The 27,039-nt window shown below is 39.2% G+C and overlaps 1 protein-coding gene across 3 annotated transcripts in view; it reads right to left on the reverse strand.

Moving 5' to 3' along the window:
* kiaa1549lb (KIAA1549-like b) overlaps positions 1 to 27,039 on the reverse strand; it is a 63,144-nt gene that overhangs the window by 20,822 nt on the left and 15,283 nt on the right. For all 3 annotated transcript variants that reach the window (XM_005915151.3, XM_005915150.3, XM_042213793.1), the window contains exons 2-12: positions 17,080 to 17,433; positions 13,600 to 14,076; positions 13,359 to 13,474; positions 9,202 to 9,421; positions 8,757 to 8,890; positions 8,023 to 8,191; positions 4,180 to 4,239; positions 2,878 to 3,029; positions 2,236 to 2,407; positions 1,489 to 1,652; positions 998 to 1,033 (exon numbers count right to left, since the gene is read on the reverse strand). In XM_005915151.3, coding sequence (XP_005915213.1) covers positions 998 to 1,033; positions 1,489 to 1,652; positions 2,236 to 2,407; positions 2,878 to 3,029; positions 4,180 to 4,239; positions 8,023 to 8,191; positions 8,757 to 8,890; positions 9,202 to 9,421; positions 13,359 to 13,474; positions 13,600 to 14,076; positions 17,080 to 17,433 — 2,054 coding nt within the window. The remainder of the gene's footprint in view (positions 1 to 997; positions 1,034 to 1,488; positions 1,653 to 2,235; positions 2,408 to 2,877; positions 3,030 to 4,179; positions 4,240 to 8,022; positions 8,192 to 8,756; positions 8,891 to 9,201; positions 9,422 to 13,358; positions 13,475 to 13,599; positions 14,077 to 17,079; positions 17,434 to 27,039) is intronic.

The following is a 27,039-nucleotide window of genomic DNA, read 5'->3' on the forward strand; positions in this document are numbered from 1 at the left end:
ACACACACACACACACACACACACACACACACACACACACACACACACACACACACACACACAGAGAGAGAGAGAGAAACGATTTTCACTGAATCCTGTCTTCTCACTAACTGAAACCCCTCCTGTTGCTGGTTTCAAAAGAGAAAACTCTAACAAGGGTGTGTGATGAAACGAGTTGGCTGGCTGACGCTGAGTAATGTAGAAGAGCTAGCACAAGAGACTCATTTAAATTTTACCTATTTGAAGCTATCTTTGAGCAACTGAGGGTTTTTACATTACTTATTAGAAGGAATCGGATATTCTTTCACTAAAGATTTTTCATAACATTGAGTATTTCATATTTTATAGAATTTAGCTGGTATGGTGGGGTTTTTTACATCATGCAACACCTGTGTGTACAATTGGCGCTCTGAAAGCAGTGCTGAAGTTGCTTTTGCAGTCTAATACGAAGACTTTATTGCTTTCTCACTAATGAAAGTTCATAAATAAGACAGTGGGATACGCTGAGTTATACTTTGCATCTTCATGTATCTACAGTGATGTATGTCAGTAAACTACTGAGTCCAAAAATGACACGCATGCAGCTGGAGATATTAGGTAATTACAGAAACTCTGAATGGAGCAATAACTAAACCACTTTTCCATTTTCTCTACACAAACTAAGCAATTGTGAGCATACACACAAACAAAAGCGCTCATTCTGCTGGTAAACCATTCTTTGCAAGCCTTAGTCTTTCAGATTTGTCATGTGGTGACTGCTATACTGTAACAAGTACAGGCAATGCCATTCTTTTATCTAGGGAAATCTCATTGTTGCAGGTTTGATAGTCAGAATTCCTGTTGTATCCTTAGTTTCCATCAGCACAGCAGGATTTATTACAATATATAATAGCTGCTGTCTGCCCAAAATCCCATTCAAATCCCACTGCTGGCACAGCTGAGCCTTGAAAATGAAAACACAGATCAGTAATGAGGAGGAATACAGAGAAATAGATACCTGGTGATAATAGCCCACATCTCTCCGGTACGCCATCTAAAAGCCAGAGAAAATGTTTTAAACATTATATGTGTGATTTGGGTTTGTGTTCAGAATTGACTAGGATTCTGCTAATGCGTTAAAAGAGGGCACTGAAATGGGATAACGCAGATACTGTGGAATAAAATACAGAAAACACAAAATCCGAAAGAATAACAAACAAAACGTCGCTAACATATCCCAGCATCACTGACCCTGATCACGCAATGACAGATGGCAGACATCACACAATCTGTAGTCTGTAGCTACTAAATAAAGTGACAGACAGTACATCTCTTAATGTTCTATCAGGAAAAAAAAGACCCTGAACTCAAGGTCTTCACGTCTTTGTCTAGCCAAGAATCCAAGCCTTCAAATTAAGACAAGCAGCAAATGGTCACGAAGCCTGAAAATATATTTAAACAATGAATTGATTACCAAAATATAGCTCAGTACATGAATAAGATAAATACCTTAGCTCGAGGGTTAAGGTTACCGATGGCATCCGCTTTGAAGTCATTCTTATTCTTCCTGCACAGCACAGCTGTGATGATGATAATAATGAGTGTTACTACGGAGATCGGGGCCAAAACAGCAGCGATTATCCAAAGGTTATTAGGAGGGTTCTTGACGACAGCTGAAAAAAATTTAAATAAGTTGTTGTTTTATTTTTTGTTGTTTCTTTGTTTTGTTTTTTTGTTTGTTTGTTTTTTACCTGTCATTACTTTATGACATCCAGTAGGCTCTAAATGATAACCATTTGTCCTTTGATTTGCTCATTAAAATATAATGAAGTCCTCAGCATGTTGTATTGACAAAACATGAAGAATCATTCATTACACTGCACCACTGCATACAGCTCAAGCTGACATACACTACGCCTCATTCAGCTATTGCAGGCGACAATCCAATGCATAGGAGAATGCTGCATGCCCCCTCCCACACCTGCCACCCACAAACTCTGTCTCACCCTTTTTTCCCCCCTTGTCTCTTCTCTTAGCAGCAAGCTGCACTGTAGCCCAAACAAACAATGTCCCGCTGGGAGCATTTCAGAGAGATTAGACAGCAAAGAGCTTTCTCAACCTTTTCTTCTATGTCTCTCACCACAACACCAGCTTTTCTTTTCCAAACTCGGCATGAATCATGTGTTTTGGTTCGCCTGTCTCTGTGTTTGTGTCACTTTTCCTAGCTGTCAAATGCTAGAAGGATGCTTTGCTTACGTTCTGCTTGCACCTGGACAAAGTAGCCCAGGGTGAGCGCCATAGTCTGAGAATCCACTGTGTTCAGGACCTTGGCAGCTGATGTGCCCAATAAAGGAATGCCATTGTGTTGGACATAGTAGGTCATCTCGGCCGGATTCTTCAACCCTGAGATCCGGCGGATGCTCACCATCTGATTGGGTATGAAAAGGGATGTGTGTGTGTGAACTGCTGTACAATCAGCATAAACCTATTCAATTGCTATTACAATGTCTTATGCACCAACTTTAATTTCACAAAATACAACAAAAATAAAATCATGCATTTAGGAGAGTTTCTTAAGATGAAAAACTGTATGAAAAAAGAAAGGACTTGTTGGGTAAAATATTTAACCTCTGACTTGTTTTGATGAGCAATTACCACATGATGAGCGGAGAAGCTACCTAATTATCAGGGGTTGACCACAAATAATCGTGCAAGCATGTGCAGAAGTGCGTATCAAAGTGTACATCTTATGAAATATTCATACTGTTGGGAGAAAAAAGCCCACGAAACAAATTTGACTAATCTGACTTCTGACATGCCAAGGCAGTCAGGCAAAACATCAGAATAAGAATCTTAGATGACTGGCATTCCCTACAGGCTGCAGTGCCAGTTTCTTACCTGGACAGTGTAGCTGCCTACAGTCGTTGCTCGTCTAAAACGAGTGCCCTGCTGGCCCGCCAACACAAACAACTCTGCCAGGCGCTGTTCCATTAGACTGGCGAAGCTTTGGTACTGTCCCTCCAGGCTGGCATTATCCACATCCTGGATCACTGCAAATGTAGTTGAAATAAAGAGGATGGCCAGATTGTTGTGAAGAGAAAAAAAATACATGGTTGGCAAGGGCAGAAGGGAGTACAAAAGAAAAGACAGAGGCACAGTTGGAAATGTGTGTGTCTGTGTGTGTGCGGGTTGTAATATAGTGTAGCTTGCTTCGGAATTCAATTCAGCTTTCATTATTGGCATGACCATACTTAGTTAAAGTGCTGCCAAAGCACTGTTAATTCTGATATGAACTTATGAGACATTCAAAACCTTATTATAAATAGGAAAAAGCAGAAAAGCTATAATTCTGGTTGGATCTCATCTTCAGTGTGGGGCTGACTTTCAACTATTCAAAGTGTCACTGGAGTAGGTGTAGAGCAACAGATTGTGATCTGAAAGACTCGTTCCGTTTGACAACTTAGAGATATACAACAACCAATGAGCCACAACATTAAAACCCCTGACAGCTGTCGCAAATACTATTGACCGTCTCATTATAATGAAATGTTCTGCTCGGACAACCAGGGTTCTGCTCCCTCCCTCAAAGCAGAACATTACACCCTTGCACGCTGATATACTTGATCAGGAAAGGCTTTAGAAAATCAACAATATGTGCATTGTCAAAGCCTCCAAACTCTCCTAAATCCCAATCAGATAGAGCGTCTGCAGAACGTACTGGAATTACCCCAATTAATGGATGCCCCACCCACAGCAACCCACAGAGCACAAAGGATCTGTTGCTAAACACCATACATGGCATGCCCACATCCCAACAGATACAGTAACAGCTGTTTTAGCACTATAGTGAAAATCTGCACAACATTAAGCAGGTTGTTTTAATTCTGAGGCTGATCAGTGTATTGCTCCTCAGCCAATTTAGTCATTTAAAAACACCCACATTGAAAACATTTACTAGGACTCATTTTGTACTTTATTTCTCCTCTGGAATGAGACAGTTCATCAGTTCATTTCTTAAAGTTCCCATGAATATTTTCAAAACTGTAGAAGTAGAATGTTCTAGGATGTCGTTGGAGGACTGGGAATTGGTTGCATTTGAATACTGGTCATAAGTAAATGGCGACTCATAAGTAAATAATCCACTCACAAAGCAAGAGCAAAGCTCTGATTTTAACAGTCAGTAAGCAATGATATCCCTACCTGTAACAACCCAGAAGTCTCTGGTTGCTATTGAAGTGTTCAGATTGTGATATTCCATTGCTGTAATGACAAGAAAAAAGTTGAAAGCAAAGTTAATACCAATATACGATTTCCACACAGTAGTGTAGCCTACATTTGCCTTTGCACGCTGAGATTTTACAATGAATGCTCAGTTGCACAATTGTATATGACCTGAATATAATCAACAATGCAAAAAAAGCTCAACATATATTGATGCAAGTGTGAATGTATCATTTTGGTGGTGTTAATTTGAGCCGAACATACCAACACTTTTGAAACCTTTCAAGAAAAATGTACAGTAAGCCGTTGAAGGTTTGGCACATTTTGTGTGTTGATATCTCACTTTAAAGCCTCATTATCACTGATAGTCAGACAAATACAGAAGCAAGGGAAGCTTTAAGCAGTCTGAGCTCTGGTTGTCTCTGTGTTCTCTTACATCTATTTCCTGCCTGATTAAGCTGTTGTGCTAGAGACTGGTGCAGTGTTTTGGGGAATGCTGTATCAGTGGTCTGTGAAAGCACACTCACAGAACTGTACACTCAGGCATGACAGGAGAGACGGGTGGGGGAGAACGGTGAGAGGAATAGTAAGGGCTTTAGCAACAATAATGGATAGGGCTGAAAGGCTGTCAGCAAAATCAGTTCAGTGCTGTCTATAAGCTTCAGTCATTTGAACTATTAATCAGCAAGGTTTAGCAAGCTTTTGCGTGAACCCCTGCTGTTTTCTGATGAGAACGTTGAAAATCCCAAATGCTCTCCAGCAAAAGCTATTATTAATTTTCTCTACTTTGTACCTTCACATGTTGAAAAGTTAAATGATCTAGTCTAAAATGGTAACATTTCCAAATAGCTTCAGTCATTACATTTGAGAGAGGTTGTTGCAAATCAGGGGGTGTAAAAGAGCTGAGCTCAGCAGTCCAGACTGCACGTTGGAACGTATGAGATCGCGGGCCTTTGCTGTCAGAGCAGAGCCTAAGGTGGCATGAGAATCCCCCACAGTTAATTATTTACTGCAATAATTGGCTTTGAAGTGAGGAGGCAGCCGCTGCTGGCATATGCTTGCACCTCCTGTGAGCAGTGTAATATCACTAACTGTGAGGCTACAAAACAAACAAAATCACTGTTACACACTTCTGTCTTTAACCCCACTGTCTCTCTGGCATTTTCCTCCATGTCAGTATCTGCTCCCTCTGTCTCTTCTTTTTACCGAGATTGCCTTCCTCTCTTTCTGTGCTCAGCAACTGAAACAATATGCCTGTAGGCAACTTGATTTTCTAACTTAATTCAGGCTCAACACAAAGTGGTTTTTAGTTTAATGCTCACTACTGGAAATCCTATCTATCTTGATTTCAACAATGTGAAACCCAAGACTGCTATCTATCCTCAGAGGCACTTAGGTCAGATCCCAGATTTGTCAGATTGGAAGACGCAAACCAAATGTAAAATATTTAATCTTAGATTGTTTTCTTTCTTCTGCACAGGACACACCAGGCTACGAGCAGGGAAACTGCTCTTTCTAGACAGGCAAGTATATGCTTTTGAAACATAAGATCTTCATTTAGTATTTTTAACTGTTAGAGGTAGTACCCCATTTTGTTTTGTCTCAGCAGCACAACCTTTGGACCATCTTACTTCTTAAAATTCAGTTTTAGAGGCTTTTCTCCTTCCCAGTACATAGGAAGTACTATCTTGATTAGGCTAACATGAGTGCAACACTGTTGACACTCTAGATATTATATATAGCTTTATTGAGCTCATATGGGATGGAGAAAATGCAACTATCTTTGACTCATGACTCCGAAATCTCATATATTTTGATAACAATTTCCTTTAACTTGTTACTAAACATAAACCATACAGAAAATTGATGTGGACTGAAAATATAGAGGCTATAAAAGGATTCAAAGAAATAAGAAAATTCACAAGACAAGATGAGGATTCATTACAGTCACTGGCATGTTATTAAATTACTTCCTATTGGTGATGTGAATGGAAAACATTATTACCACTATTTGACAAACATTAACACTCAGTTCTGAATCTTTCTAAGATCCAAACAAGTTGAGTCTAAAGGTTAGAAAATCTGTTTGGTCTCTTCTCACAATGTCCTTAGCAACAACAGAACATGAAGAAGACTAAAAGTTAAAATAAAATGTAACTAAGACTGAACTCAGGCAGAGGTTATTGCAAGGAAGCCTATAGTCCTATATAAAGTATCAGCTCTGGTGTGATCCTGACCATGACCATGTCCAAGTCCAATGATTAACAATTTCTCAAACTGACCACAGTCTAGAAATATTCAAGCACTGAACCTGGTTAGAAACTTTTGCAATCAAGCTGGGAGACTTGTTTCTGCTTGAATAGAAAGCTAACCAGAGGTGCAGTTTCAATACATCAGCCTCTTTAAATCCACAGCTTGTCCCGTGGCTTCCTCTGTATTCCTGAAGTCTGCTTGACCCAGTGAGTCTTTAAATAGAATCTCTCCAGACCTGTTTGAGCTAGATAACAGGTTTGCTTACACTGGATTACATAATGCAAGACACTAAGGCCCATTTTGCACATATAATGTTTAAGATAATAATGCTACTGGTAAAGCATGAGCAGGACATCACTGCTCTCAGTGTTGCACAGGATGCCTTCAGGTTAGGAAACATACCTTTTGTATGAACTTGTAATGAGCAAAACGTAACTCCGACAAAGACAAGAGAAAAAACTGAAAAAGTGCCTCGCTGTATGACTGCTGAATACGAAAGATCATTTCCTCTTCCATGCATTTGGCTATTATCTGCAGGGGTTTCAAGCAAAATGTGCGATGTAATATGACAGGTTGACTTCAGGGTACATGATAGATTATATCTAGCTGTTGCTGACTTGCTTCTTCTGGTTAACACATTCTGAAGGTCCCATTGCTTTTGTTTACACAAACTGCAGCGCATCAAGGAAGCACAAATCCAGAAGCCATTATGTGAAGTGTTGCTGATGATAGACATAGACTGAAGCACAAAAAATCTCCAGGCGATTTCTGGGTAAAATCCTGTTTGTGTGTGCGTGTGTGTATCAGAGTAGTTCTGTTGCTGAACCTTTATTGTACATTTACTGTGAACCGGGTCAAGCAAAACAACACAATCCCTCCTTTAGGGATTAATAACGTACCATAAAAATAAGTCTCATTATATTGCATGCATCTGAGGTCCATGTCGACCATATCTCCATCCACTGAGCAGTTACACAAGGGATAGTAACAGGCTGCCATAGGACGCTACTGGGATTGCTGTTTAGACTCCTGCTGATTCCCTGTCACTCTTTATTTTATTCCAAGTACAATGCTAACACAGATGGATGCTGACTATGCCCTCAAAGGAGGCTGAGATGAAAGGCAGAGGCTTAGTTGTGTCTTTTCATCAACTTTCTTTAAATGACTCAAATGTAAAATTGTGATTGTAATAGCATAAGAACAGTCAAAAACATCCAATTACTGAAAAACTGGATGTCAGTCAGGCTTAGCAAAGAAATTTATGATTTTTGCCAATGCCTAGAGAAGCTTTTTGAGTCCATGTGAATGCAAAAAGCTCAGAATGCATTAAATTAACTAGGGCATGATTTCTAGCATAGTTAATCAATACTAAAGTTTCAGTGTCCAAACAACTAGAGCCAAACATGAAAGCCCTGTGAGACACAACCTGAAAAATCTGGAATCTCTTTTGTATTTAGAGAACAAATCATTGCCAGGAGAACCCAAGAACTACCTCTGATGCTTGTTCTTGTAGGGTCTGTTGCATTACTCATGACTAACACTCACTTAAGAATGCAAATTGCAACTTACGCTCAGCAACGATAAGTGGCGGATAGAAGAGGAAGTAGCCCACTAGTTCAGCTGACAGCTGACCAAGTAGATTTGAGGCAGCAGTGCCATTAAGAAAGCCAGTCCCATTCTTTACAGTGTAGACCAGTGACACAGCAGGGGATCCTGCTGCCTGAGAGACACTCAGCATCTAGGAAAAACACAAAAGTCGAGGTCAGAAAAAGAACAAGGTATAGAGAAGTGTGGGTAATATGAGCAAAATGCTTAGGATTATACTGTATACTGTAATCTGCAAATTCTAAGAAATATTTTTCTAAATGACAGGGGATGCACGGAAACAGTAACTGTCTTTAATGATAAATATCATCAAGAATCTCGATAGCAGAGAAATATGTATGTATAAATAAAAGAATTCAAAAATACAGTAGCTTAATCCATGCATAAACGCCAAATTAGTTTTAATATAGGGTGCACTTTAATGTGGCAGCACATTAAAATTAATATAACCAATGCCTCTCCAGCATAATTAAGTAGTTCTTAAAAAAAAGGCACAGCCCAATATGCTTAGGGACAATTTTGCTCAAACTGCACACAGTTTGCAGCTGTTTGTGGCTGCCACATCACATAAACCACATGGTGATACTGAAGTGTAACAGGGGACAAAATTAAGTTATTTATCATCAATATCTATCCTGACAGCATGCGGAACGCCTACGCAATTCCAGGACCAGAACACAAAGGTTCCCCCGCAGTACCTGAACAGAGAGTCTGCTGTTAGCATTAAGCACTTTGGCCTGCGCTTCGGAAAAAACCTTCTCAAGCCTCTGTTCCATCATTTGAGAGAAGCGACAGGACCGAGGATCATCACCTACTCCCACAAACTGTAGCACTGCAACATAAAAACAACACAAACTGACAAACTGCATTCTGAAAATCAAAGAATTCTTCAAAAGCCTGTAAGAGTGTTTTGCTATCTTTGATAGTATATAACTATATTAGGAACATTTAGAATTTGACTTATTTGTGCTTATTTTATAAGTACCTACATGCCATATTGCCATTTCTGTCTCTGATGTGGTATCACAGAATTTCTTTTCACACTTCATACCCTTCCAGTGCACAGTCAAAGAAGGAACATATAACGGCAAGTCTCAAGCAGACTTATTTTTTTCTTTTCAACCTGACTGAGCACTGGCTGACCTGTTTTCAGCTGGAAGCCTGTGGCTGGGCTGGGTCTCCATAATGCAACCGGGAGGGGCAGGGCTGTTACCATGGGGAGGTACTGCCGCAGGTCTGCAATCAGCTTATCACGGCCATAGGATGCCAAGCCTTCCATCACTACAGACGGAGGGTAAACTATATCCCCTCCAGTCACGTGATAAGCCACTGTCATGTTGGGAGAACCAAATACAGTCTCCACCTAAGAAAGAAAAAGAAAAAGAGAGTTGGATGTCTTTGAGAAGCCATATTGCTTAAATTTTACCATTAATTACAAAATGATTACCTCTACAAATCCATGATTAAAGAAGGTATTTTCAACATGTCTTCTATGATGTGCTAAGTGTTATGAAAAAGTTTTGAGCCATACCTAGAGCCCAACTAGAGCAAAAGTTCTCCAGGCTTTCAAAATGTATTCAGACATTTTAGTCCAGTCATTATATCTAATAATTTTCAGAGGATTTCTTTTTTACTTAACACATACCTATGAATCATCCAAGAATAAAAAAGTGACCTAAACCATGGGATGAACCAGTGTTCTGTCTAGAAAACGACAACTTGGCAAAGAACCTATTTTAAATTGTGTCTCTAACCACAGCCTGTCACACACACACACGCAAAAACACAAATTGTTCTAGTTTCCTAATACAAATCTATAAAAACTACCAAATATTACATAATTTGACAGGAATAAAATTCTGTTTTTGCACCAACAAAGTGATTTCCAAAGAGCTACTAGTCAAAAACTCAACATATCTCAGCAGTGTCTCCTTAAAATGTTGAGGAAACTGGACAAGTAGATGACAAAAGAAGTGGCAGGCCTGTGAGCATATCTATATCAATATCAGAAAGTTATGTACTTAAGGAAAAGGCAAAAATCCAGATCTGTCACAGGACCTTGGAGATGCATCTGGCCCATCTATTAGATTCATCTACTGTTTGCCAAAGCCTGATTAGAAATGACCTCACTGGAAGGGTGACAGTCAAGAAGCCATTCTTAATGAAGAAAAATGATCCCTTCTACACTTTTAATGAAACTTAAACATACAGTATATTAAGATAAAATACATTCTGATTTCTGAAGAAGAAGGAAGCAAATATGCTAACCCACTAAATGTAGTCATAAAAAATACATAAAAATACATTACAAAATGAAAAATATCCAATACCAAAAAAACAATATAAAAAGCAAAATAAAATTGTAGAGAGAAAAAAATCATCCAAACAATAAATTACAGGCTAGGAATAAAATGAATGAATGAATGTCTGCGTTTAGAACCTCCTTAAAGGTCTGAGTGGTTCCTTTCACATTCCTAAATCAGAATAAAAGATACTTTATTATAAGATGATGCAAATCACCATAAAGCTGTTATATGCAGCACTGCATACCAGTTTGCATCATTACCCACAATGCAACCACAAAAAGTAAAGTGACATCTCAAGTGGGCCTTTCAGATAGCCACTGCTTTTTGCCTTTTTATTCATCTTAGTACAGAATGAAAATCACTTGCAGACAACGACTAGATGTCCAAGTCACTGGTGTGCTGCTTGTGGAGAAAAATATAATCAGAGGAATTTTGTTTCTAAAGGTCTCAAAGAACAACAATTTGTCAGAAACATTTTTCTGTGTGTTGTATAGGGCCATTAACACATGTAGAATAAAGTTGTTCAAACATGGTGATTCATATGTTATGTCTGCTGACTTACTAGTAAGACAACTGAATAGAATAGCTTGTTAATGTCATCAGCCACACCTTTTACTTCTCCTGCTATAACAAATTGAAATTTCTACTTTTAAAAAAAACTAGAACGATTTTTAAATTTATTTTAATGAATCTTACCATATAGTAAAAATCACTCAAATAGAAATTGCATACATGCTATGAAATCGTTCACAGTAAATCGGAAGGTGCACTTGTTATCCAAGTCACTAATGAGAGCATCAGGAAGAGGAGGGAGTGATCGTCGAATACAGATATGTGGTGAGAACCATGAGGGCCTGAGGGGCTGCTGAGAAGAGAGACATGAGCGAGACTGTTAAATAGGTGAGTTTGGGACAAAGACGCTTATGTTCCTGCACCTCTAACACAAGAGGACTGGAATCAATACGTTCACGGATATAAATGCAAAACCTGTGTGTTTGGGAAATTGTGTCTCATTACAGAATAAAATTTATACAGTATGTGTTTGTCAGTAAGAGTTTGACTTCTTCATGAACTCTGAGTACAGTGAAAGTGGAAAAGGGAATGATGGCAGATCTAGCGTGCGTGTATGAGAGGTGAAACCATTCAAATCCGTTATCTAAACCCATCTGAAAGCCTGTGCTGACAAGGAGATCCACTAGCCGAAACACTGAGAGCCTAGTCTCTGTAGCTGAGAGTCACCACTCTGCTTCCTCACAATTCAGCCTTGTTACGAGCTCTGTGAAAAGAGCCCTTTATTATCACTTCATCCTCTTGGGCTTCACCCATGTGAAGGTGTTATTAAGAGATTGCATTTCGAACACACGCACACACACACTAACTCAGTCTCAAAGAGTGTGACAGACTGCAGCAGACCGAACAGATCCCACTATTGGCATTCAAAAACTCTCAAGTTGTGGCAGAATCCTAACTCCATGAAAGACACGGAAATAGTTCACTATTATTTTTTTAATGGTCTTAGTCCTGAGGTTCAGTTCATTTAGTCTATTTCTCGTGATCTTTTTAGCATCAGCTCAGCACATCACTCTCCTCCCAACCATTTATAACCTATAATTAAACACAGAAGCAATTTCCCCAGCCAACAGCTTGCCTCTCATTGGATGAGAAAGAAGTGCTACTAAAAGGAAACCAGGCAATGCTGAAATGGGTGACAGGAGTGCACTGAAGCAAGACACCTTCAGAGACTACAGAGAGCGAACATGTGAGAGCACTGACCTTCACATCGCCAGGACAAATACACAAGGCTCCCTCTCAAATATTTGATACTTCCAGATTGAGAAATACAACACAATAAGGCATTTCATTGAGCTACGCATACACAAACACACACACACACAGGTGCAGTTTACATTTCCTGGAGCAATGACTGTGACTGTGACAGTGCTATGAAGACAGATTTCTCTGTATTCACTTCCAGACCTCAAAAGACTGTTTTTATAACAAAATATATTGTTTGCATGTGCTTTATTCGTATATTCATATGTTTACCATCTTACTGACATCATCACAAGAGCAAGTCTTTGGTAGATCCTCACAAGTAAACATTTCTGTTCCTCACTTGGTGCTTTTCTCACACTTAAGTCACATTGAGTGAAGGTATTGGAGGCTTACTGCAAGAACAAGGTGGCTTTTGGCAGTGCAGGGACTATGACTGGTTCACAGCTAACCTATCCACACACAAAAAGATGATTGTGTGAAATATGGATGGGTTCTGCAGACACTCAGGTTGTGTCTTGTAAATATCTACAGCACCGATACAGTCCTAACGTGCATCTTATTTTAATCCTGGTACACTTAGTCAAATATGTGACATCACTCTGTGCCTTCTGGGACACATTCAGTCAACCTAATTTCTATATTAGTCTTCATTTCTTTTCACACAGCCTACATGAGGGTCCTCGGTATGAGTGTGTAACACATGCTTATAAACCTCTGGTTTTCTGGAAAGTGCACAACGGGAAAACAATTCTTCAGTGTTAAAAATGTATTTATTTATTCAGTTATTGTCTAAGCTGAATAGTTTTTTAGGGTTCTTGAGGGTTCGAGCTATTTTTTAAACCAAACCTCTGAAAAGGGGAATTTGACTCACATGAGCTCATGGCAAGCTCATAAGACATTAAAACCGTGTCAATGAAACAATCACAAGGTATCCACACCCTAGAAGATACCCGACTTTATCTTCTGTTCTTCTCTAAATAGGACTGTAATTTCCAGAAAAATAAATATTGTTTTTCTATTATTGTTAAACTGGTTGTTAAACTAGAGAAGAGAGACCATAAACGCATAATGAAAGTGTTAACTTAAGTTGCAATTCAAGAGAAGCTGTAAAAAAATACATTTGTTCAACCATATTTGAAGAAATCAAGTTATGTTATCCATCTATAAACATGAAAAAGATGTTGTAGCACAATAAGCAATAACTGGTGAAAGTCTGACCTGTGCTTGGGCAGAGGTATCATTGAGAGCTTTCCTGAGGCCTTGACTTAGTCCCCTTCGCAGGTTTTGCCTCTGAATGCTGTCTAGCCTGTTTCTCCTCACATAGATGGAAACAACTAAGAGACAGACAAAAAGGACAAGACAGGACAGGCAACAGACAAAACAAGTCAGAACAATAAATAAAAAAAAACATATCGTTATATTATTTTTCTCTAGGACTTCTCCAAAAAGTACTGTTTACCTGTTTTCACCCACATTCTCTCAGTGATGTTGCACTGCTGTGGTGGAGTCTCTGTGGTAGTGGTGAAAGGTGAGATGAAGACAGCCGTGACCCCCCTGGGAGGGCTCGTTCTTAGGACAGGCGGTGTGAATGTTCTCCTGTTGGACTGAGTCCTGACGGTTGTGGTTTTCCCGGTCGCGAACGTGGTCTGTGGTGTGGTAGTGGTGGTTGACTGCGTAGTGACTCTTAGGGAAGGCGTGGTAGTGGTGGAGTTTTTAGTTTTTGTGGTTGAAGCCGTAGTGGTGGAAAGCTTAACAGAGGCTGTCGTGGTGTCTTGTCGAGGGGTCAGAGGTGATACCTGAGTTGTCCTCTCGGTAGGCCCAGCAGAAGGGGTAATTCTGACTGATTGAGAGGGGCTTAAACTAGCCTCTTTTTCTTTGGGGAAAGTGAGTCCAACTGTTTTGGAAGTTCCAGCGGTTAATTCATCCGTCTCTGCTTCTGTAAGAACAAATGTCTCAGTCACTACCGGTGAGCGATTAGAATCTAATAATGAGATCAAACTTGGTGATGATGATGGAAATGAAGATTGCTCAACATTTAGAGAGACGGCTAACGATGCAGTGCCTTGATCCATGGTTGCTTTTCTTGTGGTGGGTCTTATGTATGAGGATGAAGATGGTGATGAAAATGATGATGATGATGATGATGATGATGATGGTGATGGGTAAGAAGGGAAGGATGAAATCAGGTCAGCTGGGAAGGTTGATGCCTTCAGGATGGAATCAGTTGTCTTACTCTTGCTGTCAGTATCAGAGATACTATGCACAGGGCTATTTGAAAGTGTGACAGCAGAATCAAATGCAGATTCAAGAGAGGGAACAGCTGTCAGCGAGGGGCTGTTCCTGGTCTTATATATCAATTCAACATGAGCAGCTTGGGAAAATGCTGCAGAATCAGTAGTTATATGAGACAGGGGCAAAAAAACATCTTGCTGTACATTAAAAGCCACAGATGACCTAAAATTAGCTGGGGACAAGCTCCATTCCTTATAGTCGGAAGTTGCAAAAGATGGATAGTCACCAGTTGGATGAGCTGGATATGGATCACTGGCAACAGCTGTTGAATCAGCAGAATTCAGCATGTACGCATTACGCTCTTGTCCATCTTCCAGCTTTGGATTTTGAAATGAGGGACCAACTGTTGGTAAATTAGATTTTACCCTATCAAAGGTTATAGATGTGCTTTCTAATTTAAAGCCACTGCTTTCAAGAGCCATAGGCTTGGTGGTTTTCCACTCTGTATATGGTGCCATTAGTTTTGTGCCCAAGCTGAAAATAGCACTCCATGTCTCCATGCTGTTTTGTCCATCACTGGAGGAAGTAGTTACAGCAGGGGAAACATCGAAGGGCATGTTCGTTTCTCTGTCCAGGTGAAAATTAGATTTATTGCTATTCACACTAGTTATTGGTCCCTGAGAGTGAGAAAAAGAGTTTGTTGTTTGTGTTAAGGTCATTTCGGACGGTTCATTATGACCCACCAATGTCACATTGTCTCTGTGAAAAACTCTCATAAGAGGTTCAGCTGTTACTGGTAAAAAGGGGATTTCAGTAGAGATTTTTCCAGAACCTGCAGACCCTTTAGTCAGCATGAAAAAATCTGTTTTAGTCCTGAGAGATGGGAAGCGTGTTGCGAACACTGATGGAGTTTCTTTCTTGTAAAACACAGCATCACTGATCAGAGAAGATTCATTGTTTCCATTGAATACAGGAGAACCTTGCAATACTTTACTATTTTCTGCTCTTGTGTGGATCTCAGTCACGCCCTCTGATTTTATATGAGCAGAGGTTTCATCAGAGGACACCACTGTCTCTTCAGATTTTTGAGAAGTTAAACTAAGTGTATACAATTTATGGAAAAAATCAGGCAAAGGCCTTGTTTGAAGAGGTCTTTCTGAGGGAATTATTTGCGGTGATGAAACAGATTTGGGTTGGTTTGCAAAATATATCGCACTTCTCGAAGATAGCTCATCTATATTATTATAGTTCGGGTTGTACGTAGGCTGATTGAGGTGTGAATGGCTTCTGGTTTTATAAATTATGTCATTTGCAGATCCTGAAAGAGATTCTATCTTATTGCTAGAAAATAAAGTTTTTGAGGTTGTGTAATCTATGTACGAGTGAGTTATGCCCTTGGAAGACCCAGTTACAGATTCCTGAATATTTCTGGGTCTCAAATTTAACAAATCTGACTCCAGTGCAGACGATGTTGTTCCTGTTCTGGTGCTCAAACTGGGGATAGAACGAATAGTGGAATCAGGTTTCAGCTGTGTGAGTGAAAGTGAGTTATTCAGGTGAGCATGAGTGGAAACAGATCTGAGCTCTGCTGCCGTTATCTCTCCCTGGTTGTAAATTACATCAGTGGCAGGGACTCTGGGACTGCTGTGACCCGCTGCGATCAGTAAATCACCAGGATTAGATACATGCTCTGAGGACATCATGCCAGAGTGGCTACCTGTTAGCTTGGTGATTGCAGCTTCAGAGAGCGTCACTTTACCTGGTGGAGTCTCCAAGGAAACTGTAAAAAATGATTCACCTGGTGTGATCGCCATTACTGGTGACACAGTGGGAGTCCCAACATGCGAGCTGAGTGATGACATGACGGCATGACCTTCGTGAATAAAAGTGTGACTTTCTCCTGCTGTCTTAACTTCCTCTTCCACGTATGCCGTTTGGTTTAGAAGCCACTGTGTGATATGACTAGAAATTGAGTAGCCTTTAGGATGGGCAGACAGCAGTGCTGATGTGGGATTTTGTGAAGCTCCCTGCTGCCTTTGAGCAGCTTGACTCTCCAGTTTAGAGGGAAATGAGGCGTTCATTTCAAGATTATTGGCGGGTACAAAGTTCATACCTGGATTTTGCGTTTGAGTAGGTCTGTACAAAATTTTTAAAAGATTTTGACTATAGTTAGGAGTAGAGTATAGTGTATATGTGCTGGTTGCTGGTGTCTGGATTTCTTTGGGTGTTGCAATTCTAGTGTATAATTCACTCACTGGGTAGATTCTGTCCACTGATGAATGTGTTGTTACTTTATTGTCTTTATCAATGCTGGTTTCACTTGAAGAGTGTGGCCGTTTGCTTGTTTTGCTTTGTCTCTCCTGTCTTACAGATTGCAGGTCAGCAAGTGACTGAGTGGTGGACTGCGGGAATGTTAAACTGTCTGACCAACCCTGAGACCTTGCTGATAACGCTGCTGTTTCTGTCTGAAGGGCTTTGTCTATCCACTCAGTGGAAGGTGACAGGAAAAATGAAGGCACGGAGGATGAAAGCACAGACAGTGTGGATGGAGATGGAGAAGACATTATTGGTGTCAACTCTGTTGATGATGGAAACAATGATACAATGTTGTTTCCGTTTGTGAAGGATACACGTGACAGCCTGGATACAGTGTAACCAGCAATCTGAGGCGGTGTTGCGTGCTTTTGAGACATGCTAAAAGTCAAACCTGAGCTGGCTCCCACATGTGACGATGAGGAGGACATGTCTGAGCCCTGGCTGGAATTATGTGAAGGCCATTGGGTGGTATGGATCTCATCCCTGGTGATAGTTGGCAAGGTTCTACTTTGATCAAGGCTCACTGGATGTTTGACAGTTCCTGCCATCATGGTTAAGACAGAAGAAAAAGCAGGCTGCCCCGATAAGCCCTCCGCATCAGTGTCTGAGTGACTGTCTGAATGGACAACTGGGAAAGGCACCTCCTCAGCCACTGACAGGTCAGCCGATGGGTGAGCAGGAACGCCTGTGACTGCTGAGTCGCTCGGTAAAGGTGAGGAGCCTGAGGCATCGTAGGTGGATTTTTCTGTTATGAGGGCATAAGGGGGAAAGATGGTTCAGTAAGTTACAAACAAAACAGATTCTTGTTCTGCATACCCATGCACATCAGTAAATCAGCAACAAACACATACATTGAGATTTCTACTGCAGTCATGGAGTTATGAATTCATCAAATCTAACTTCTTAGAAGCCTTCAAGTTTGCAGTTAAAATGTTAATAAATCATTAATGAATTGATGTTGGTCCAGATGCTCTCCTGTTCTTTCTGCTGTCCAACAGTCAGTTGGAGATTAATTAATGAGCTATCGAAAAACATAAAGCAGGACAAGGTTAAAGGTAAAAGCAGTGGTATGGAATAACACATTTCTGAATTTTTAAGCCCTAGAACCTGTATGAAATGCCATGCTGATGCCCTGTCCTATTAAATAACAGTGTGAAAAATCAGACTGCCACTGCATTGTGCGTACTCATTCAGCCTGCATGTCAGCACAGTATTACTTTTCTGTAAACAAGACCGATGAGGCCATTACATAGAGACTGGTATGTCTCACTGTCACACAGGATCAAACAAAGCACATGTGCAAATGGATGTTGCTGTCAGGGGTAATTGTGATATTTTGGATAAGCTATCATTTAAAAAAAAAAGAAAAGAAATAATACTTTCAGTGTACAATCTCTTAAGATTGTGAGAATTATCACAAATACTACTTAGTTAGAGGAATTATAATGATAGGTTTCTAATAGTCTCAGACAATATACCAAGGGCAAACATGTATTCCCAAAATAGAGGAAAAGGCACAGTCTTCAAAGTGGAACAAATTGAATTACTCAAGAGATAGCAACCATGTTCTAAAGTACAGCAAAGATTATGGCACGCCTAAAAAACCACTTTGGACTTATTGTTACTGTGTTTTGTGCCTTTGCAGAAATTACATCTCAGTAAAAGAAAGAGAGAGGCAGCTGGAGAATATTAGCTATCATCAAGATGCTGGAGGTCATTAATGTGCTGAAGCTGAGCTGTTTCTCATCCATTCCTGTCCCTACCACTTCTTTTATTCACGGCACATCGTCAACACATCCATACAGGGATTATTTTATCCATTTATGAAGCTTAGCATTCCTGTCACATCTTCCACCCCCTCAACATGCTTCCCTTGCTAAAGTTCATCTAACTAGCAAACCCCTTAGTGTCTGAGAAACATGGACAGAAGACGGAGTTCTGGGGACTGTTTTGACATACCCGAGTACTCAGAAAAGCAAAAAAGATACTCAAATAGTGTCAATGTTATTTTTCCAGATCTATTTTTCAATTTCATTTCTTTTAATAAATACATACTTGAGGATAGAATAAAATATAAGATAAGTGTCCAGCACATTCTGTGAGGCCTTTGAGTCTATTTCTTTTTTTTGTACAACACATAACGATTAGCCTAAGGCAGTGTGTACTAACACAGCTGGGACTGAAAACACTTTTTTTTCTATCAGTAGCATTACAGAATACTAAATGAGAACTGTAATAGAATTTAATACCTGTGCATTTAGCAAAAGTTCCAGGTTTATAACTGTGAATGTAGCCTTAAATGTCACCAATATCCCAGAGAACTGGCATAATGCTTTTTATAATTTGTTTTCAGAGAAGTAAATCACAGAATTTTATTATCTGCCAGTATTAGTTCCTTAAACACAGCCCCCTCATCCTGTATTTGTGATCCCACTTAATTCCTTTTCTCCAATAAATCTGTAACATGGTAAAATGTGATTAGTGAAACTGCTATACAGCAATTTTTAATCCATTCTTGAAATCCAGTGATACAAAAGAGTGGAAATAAGGTAATTGCTCTCATCTATTCACAAAGGAGTTTAACAAAATAAAGGATATCTGTCCTTCCTTAAGGCTACTAAAAGGTCAGAGATACTACCTTCCATTCTTCCATCCTATCCTCTACCCCCCATCCCCAATCCCACAGTTAGCAAGCCAACTTCTTTTGGTTCATGGGATGGATGCCAGTCCAAGTGAAGGTGTAAGTTCCACCTGTGGTTTGCCACCTGCTCCGATGGAGCTGAGCATATGGAAGGATTTTTAACAATGGACCACAGAGGACAATACTTGCAGATAAAAGCCGAGAGGAAATGTGAAAGTATAATAAAAAGGGTGGGCTATGAAAGTGTATATAGCAGTGGGAGAAGAAGAAAATGATGACATTTTAGGTCATTTGGAAGAAAAACTGTAACTGCCTTTAAGTCTACAGACTGTTCACACCATCAGGCATCTGTCTCAAAAAACAGAAAATATCAATCAATCAGTGTAAAAAATGAAGATTTGCATCTCGACCAAAACTAGAACAATTCAAATGGGTTATAAATGCAAAGCGGGTGTTTGATTGTTTAGGTTACTTAAGTTAAATGACACTGTATCGACAAAACAGGTTATGATTTTAACATTGTTGCAATTGAAAGACTAAAAATGATCCAGTTAAGATTAAAAAAAAGATGGAATGTGAACGTGTAAAAGACATCAATCATTAATTACATTTTGCAACAACTTCTTATTTTGGATGTCAGTCTGAAAGACACCAAGTACAGGTTTTGGAAATGTGTATAAGAATATATGCCACACACCTGCAATGATACCATGCGAATGGTGCAGCCATAAAAACACTGTGTTGGGTTTACTTATTTAGCTCAGGATCATGTAGTTTAAACAAAGAGCTGGAATTTGTTGAAATACACAGTATATGATTTGTGCAAGGGAATTATTAGGCAGTATAGAGTCAGTTTCTAAAAACATGAACTAATCATGGTTTAGTAACAACATTAGAGCCTTCTGCAAGAAGTCAAAACTACAGACATGTGTGATAAATAAAATGTTTAACTATTAGTTAAAAGACAGCTAAACATACCTGACTTAGCTCTTAAACCTTTGACAAGCCGCACGTTCAAACCACAGACATCAAATCCAGACTGAATTCTTTTCCTCTCTTCATCCAACACTATCTTTGAGCTACCAGGACATAGACATGACACTGCTGGGCTCCTGGTGTTGCACTCATATTATACATTGCTTCCCCTTTTGCTTTAAGCTGTTTTTGTTCTCTTATGTGTAGAAAATGGTAAACAAGTGAGTGTAATTCAATAGTGAACTGGATGGAGGCCTGGGAGCATAGAAACCAATTTGAGAAGCCTGGCCAACTCCTGCCGAGGAAGTGCCTCTTACATTTTTGGCTGTCTATGACAGGAAACAGCATATAGAACTGCTCTGAGCTGTTGTTCTTTTTAAATTATAAAAAATGTATCTATTTCACATACTGTCGCTGTTTTTCTCTCTGTGGAGGTATCATGCTTGTGCAGGGCTGGAAGACGAGTAGAAGGAGCATTTGGCAGTGATGCCAAGCACTGCTGTGGTGGCAGTGTGGATGCGAGGGAGAATGTCACACACCCAGCTCTGTCTTTTTTTTTTCATGGGGTGCAAACAGCGCAGCAGGATGATACATGCCTCATCTGTCTGGAACAGAACCCAGTGGACACTTAACTCTGCAGCCATGCAGAGATGCGTACAGTGTACTAAAAGAGATGTTCGTTCACTCAGTCATGAACTCGAACAAAGTCTTTATCGTTTGCTTTTTGTTCTTTTTTACTCTTTGTTGGTTTGGTCATTTAAAAATAGTTCAGGATACACCCAAGCACCAAGAGTTGGTTTGTGTTGTGAATTTTGATTTAAATTATGTACCTTATTTAAACAATAACAAACATATTCTTCTATTTACTAGGGTAAAACAATACTTTTTTATACTAAAATTGTGAAAATGCAGTGGGTTCTTTTTTGCATTAGAAAGGTTGGTCAGAAAAATTGATACTTGGATACTCATTAATGCAAAAAATTGTTGTCATATTATATATTAATTAGACACGCATTTGCATAGGAGCTCATTTCCAGTGCTGAGAAAAATGTTTGACATGCGTAAGTCTAAGTTTTGGATTATTATGTTGAAATTTCAGGTTATTGTCTCAAACTTTTGAGTTCGATATCTCAAAATTTTGACTCACTAACTTAATTAGGGTTAGGGTTTGACACTTACTAATTCAAAATGCTGAAAAAATAACCCAAAGTCAACAACAACAAAAAAAAACCTTGAAAACTGAATTAAGTTGACATTTTTAGATAACCAGATTTTAAACTACCGATGGTTAAAAAAAAGGTTTTTAGTGGCAGAAACAAGCTTCTATAAATTTACAACATTCATGCCCTGATGAACCCATCAAAGAGCGACTAATCGTTCAATATCTTGCCCAAAGACTGGAGCAGTCAGGGCTCAAACCACCAACCTTGCCATTAGCAGGTGACCTGCCCTACTTCCTGAGCTACAGCCACCCAGTTTTGTACATGCTGATTTTGTAGCCTTTTTGCCACATACCACACATAAAAAAACAGATATAGCCACTGTCACCAACTGGGCCGCAGAATCTTGCTGTGAAGTCTCAATTTGAGCATCTCGGTTTGTAGAAACTAGGCATCATATGTGTGACTGACACTGCATGATCATTTGGTAGCTATTTGTCATTCACCAGGCAGGTAGCCATCCATTTAACACTAAATGTGACCATAGTTTACTAAATAAGTTACAGTCAAGTGTTAGGTATGATTTAAACTCCATAATGGAGACCATTAATTATTTTTAAAAAAGTATTCTACTACTTTGTTTAGCAACCAAAGAAGTCACCACCTGACTGACACCACCAGTTGAAAGGAATCTATTTTTAAGTGCAATAGTAATGTTCACTTAGTGCATCCATCCACCTATAGTGCTTTTTGCACTTTTTTAACAATGTTTTTGTATAAATCTTATTTGTTTAGAAAAATCCACTGGCCCAATCACTGTCCCTTTTTTCCACTGATGAAGTCCTCAGAGGAGAAAAACTATCTCCTGACAATGCCCTGACTCAGGAGAAGCTGAGCTCTCTCTAGCCACCTATTTTTTTTTTCTATTTCCTCTCTTCTCCTTCTCTTCACTTCCTCTCTCTGTCCCTCCAGATGAAAGTCAGCCTTTCTACTGACGCTGAGGCTCTTCAGCTTTTTCAGCCTGACATGTCAACACACTGACTTCTGTCCTGATGTAGCTCAGAACACTGTAGTCATGGCTTATGTTGTTGCAGTCTGTCTGCTCATATTACTGCTTACAAAGGCTGTCCTTGTCCCCGTGTCTGAGTTTAACCCACCCCATTTAGGTTTGACATTAGATGCTGTAAGATTAGAAAAATCTGATTGTTATGAGTTGTCCTGATTTTTGAAGATACGAAAAGGTACACAGGATCGGTTTGGAAAATGTAAAAGAAAAAACAATTTGAGAAGCCGTCACAATCACTTTGGGGTATCATAAGAGACTAAAACAGTGCTGTTACATTGTAGTCTTTAATTAGCCCAACACTAATTAATTCCTCCCAGTATCTGCATCGCTATATGGCGTATTGGGATAATGTTCCTATTGAGTGTCTCTATGTTTGTCTCGGCCAGCGCTGGCTTAGTACAACACACCAGAGTGCAATAATTCATGGCTTTTAGCAAGCTTTTGGAAGGTGACAGGGGACACATTCTTTCCACTCTCACATGAGAGATCATATATCTGCTTGCTCAGACCCTCTGGCAAAAAAACAGAGTAACTGAATCCAAAATTAACTGATTTCTATGGCTCATTATGCAAATTCGGAAATCAAGGTGCTGCTTCAGCAAATAGCAAATACGTGAAAAAGCGCAGCACATTACTCTTGATAGATTTACCTATGCCTTCATTACTAGTGCAAAAGACTTTTTGAGAAATGTTTGACCTAAATATTTATTAATTAAATTAAATATTTATTTAATAATTTTCGTCTACTGTAAAATTTAGGAGCATCCTGTCGCAAAAAACTACTCAAGATATTTGATACTTCTAGGCTAGATTACTGTATTTCACTGTGTGATGTCCCATGATCTGATGTCCTCACGCAGAAGCAGGGCAGCCACCAGCTGTTGCAGGTGGCTGCCCTGCTTCTGCATGAGGTCTCTTCCTGTTAAAAAGGGAGTTTGTCCTCCTCACAGTCTCCAAATCTTGTTCATCTTCCTTTTAGAACTGATTATTGTACAGATTACAGTGTACAAACACTTTAATTCATTAATTACACCTATCTAAGACAAGGTTAGATGGTTATGGTTAGATGCCTGTTGCCTCCAAAAATTCTTTAATTCTTTGTGACATAGATTCCAAAAAGTGCTTGAAACATTCCTCAGAGATTTTAGTCAATATTGATACGATAGCATCACACAGTTGTTGTATTTTGTCAGCTGCACATCTGCCACTTATCCTCTTATTCCTACAGTTTTCTCTTTCTCTCACATTGCCAATACCTTACATTGGGTGGTGGTCTATTAAAATGATTGAGCATTGAATGTACACACCAGCACTTCTACACCTTCAACTGTGCTTTCATGTTATCTGAAAAAAAAAAGACAAGCCAACAGAAAGCTCCTTTCAACCCAAACTCTACCAAGCTCTACATGCAAATAAGAAAAAATCCTTTTAGAAAAAAAGGAAATTATAGGTTGAATTTTATTTTTTGGAAAAAAGTGTTTTTGGAAATAGTCTTTTTAAATCATTTATGTTTTGCGAGAACAAAAGGCAGACAATCTGATCTTTAAAAGTAGGCATAAAGTCACATCAGTCATCTGTACCACTGCTAGTGCGTAGTGAATGACTGCATTTTAGTTAGTTTGATTTTCTTTCTTGTTTTTGTTGCTACTTTCACATTGCATTATGTTTTGTTTGTTTTTTTATATTATGACAAATTTTTGAGTATGTATAGGCTCCAAAAACTACAGTCATCATGACCTTGAGTTGACTTTCCCAAAAGTAAAAAGTAACTAAGCTAGTGTTGGTGTGCTTGTCTTATTTGCAAAAATGTGACTTCACTGATTTATCAGAAACCAAAAACATTTGTTTTGTTTTTTAAGAAGAAGGAATTGTATCAAACCAAAGTGTTCATCTCCTGGGAACATACATTTCAGAGCAGGCGAGGGTACAAGTGTAGGAGTTGAGCTGCAAGCTGGGGGCTATGACGGGCCTGGGATTACAGGAGCCATTACAGGCTGTCATCAGATAGTGACGCGGCAGCTGACTGCATATCAGTGAAGATGAAGGTTCCTTCTAAGGTATGCAATTGTACCGCTTAATTTAAAAGCATCCATTCATCCAGCCATCCATTCTAAACAACCTTAGATGGCCCACAGTGTAAGATTAAAAGCTTAAGAAAAGCATAGAAATAGAAAATTATGGGCCCCCTTTGCTAAACTGGAGTGAAGTCACTAGTCAGCTTTCCCTTTATACTATATACTTGCACAATCTGTTCATTATTGTGTTCATATTCATTTTGGTTCTTTATATAGACAGTTTAACATGTGGGCAACTAATCCGAGTTTTATCTTCTGTTTAAACATAAGTAAATGAATTGATTTAATCAAGATTTTCTTGTTTGATTGCTTTGTTGTTATCATCCCCCCCCCCCTTTTTGAGTGGGGAAACAAAGAGATCTTAATGAAAAATTATTTTTGAAGCCTTGTAGCTTTATTATATTTTCTTTTTAATTTGATTGCACACAACAGATAAACAACAGCAACCAAATGTAATCCTATTTGACAGCAGACCAATAGCCATCTACAAGGTTGACATCATCCAATAGATTTTATGATCCCCATTCAAAACTATATTTAAATAAATGTACAATTCACCACATCCTTGCTAACAATAAAAAAGGCCCCACAAAGGTCTACAAAATATATCAGAATCAACATCTGCTTGCAGGATGGCCTCTCTAAGTATAGCTGTGGCCTGAAGTCTGCTATTTAAAAGACCATAACATCACAGCAGGTAAAGTTCAGCTTGGTCACCCGTGTCACCCTCTACTACTCTATTCTGGTTTCGCTGTAGAGGAGATCACAAGTTCCTGCACTCACTATTTAATTGGGTCCTCAGAGAGACTTCAGAGGAAGTCAAAGCTCGTCCTGCAAAGTGACAGAGCAGTGAATTTACCTGCTGTATCTTATATACCCTGCACTAAACCCCAGCACAACAATATCTCATTGTTCCAGTAGCAAAAAGGCCTGCCTTTCTGAACATGTCTAAGATTACAGTCAAATCAGTTCTGCCTCTATGATTTAATTACCTGGAGTAACAATTTAGAAAAATTCATTACATTTTTTCAGTGAACTCTGTTCATTTTTCTCAAATCTTGCTAAATGCTGAAACCTGCTGTCCTCCCTTGGCATGCCTTTGCAAGTAATTGTGTTTTGCAAAGCATGAAAAAGGATGAGCAGATATTTAAAAAGAAAAAAGTAATCGTATATGTATAAACGTCAACCTCCTCTAAGCATTTCCTCCATGTGTGCTAAAGGCAAAAATCCTTTCTCTCTGGTTTTTCAGTTGACTAATGCATAAATCGAATCCCCAAAGAACACAATTAACCTCTAAAAGGTCTCATTTGTTTATAGTATAAATACTCATTAACCTAAACAACTTCATTCACGGTAAATTGTCAGACAAGCCGTCTTGCCTTTGAAGTTTTAACATCAACGTAATTAATTGCAGTAATGGTGACTCTGATTCTGTCGCAGCCATAATTCATGCTTTCCATGTCAAACCAACTTGGCTCTCAAGCGTATTAACATAAACACAAAAGCAAAAGCTGAATATTTACAAGGCTCTTAAGTGACATAACAAAGACACTGCACAGACTTGACCTTGATCATACACATGGGATGGTGAAGCCACTCAACCAAAGACCAAAATTTTCATGCTGTTTCATATAATTGGCTCAGGTTTGGATTTACTGAGTATTTGCCAAGGAAAACTACAATTTAAAGGTAGAGAACACTAGAACTGATAATATATCCCCAAAGCAACAACACCAGAACTGTCTTATGAATCCTTTTGATTTCCAAATCAGTGATCTATAAGACCTATAAGAGCAGATGTGTGGACTCTGATACCATTTCTTGACCACAGGGCTGCAGAGGTTAGCCGTAGCATGAGGATGATAGAGGGAAGAGGACAATGAGGGATAACAAGGTAGGATAAGCCTGTTAAGCCTTTGGGATTCCCTCTAAATCCACACTGGAGTCAAGCACAAGAATGTCAAATCTATGTAATGCAATCACAATGCTCTATAATCTGGGGTCACTGCAGCAACAGTCCCCAAAGTCACTGGCTCATGTTGATTCTGTTTTGGGAAGGGATTCTATAGGATTCTATGGGATTCTATGGGATTTGGAAATTCAAGTTTCCAACTGTTATTAATGGACAATGTGTATTTCCAGAGGGAAGGCACTCAAAAATACTTAATAAAAATCTAAAGAAGAATTTGTTAATAGCAAACATGGCGGTCATCTTGCTTCTGCTACCACAGAGGCAACCAAAGCTGAACTGAGGAACATTCAACAACAGTCGTCTTGTTACAGAGACAAATGCACATGAGTAGGAAATGCAAATAAGTGTATAAAAGTGTAAGGAGCTTCTTTCCAAGCTCCTTAGACTACAATGACCTGGATGACTGAGAACCTTTGACAGACAAGTGTATAAAAAGCATTTCTTCATGTGATCTGAATATGC

The sequence above is a fragment of the Haplochromis burtoni genome, unplaced genomic scaffold (genome assembly GCF_018398535.1).
Source record: "Haplochromis burtoni strain Fernald_Lab_line unplaced genomic scaffold, NCSU_Asbu1 Contig_11, whole genome shotgun sequence".
Lineage (NCBI taxonomy): Eukaryota > Metazoa > Chordata > Actinopteri > Cichliformes > Cichlidae > Haplochromis > Haplochromis burtoni.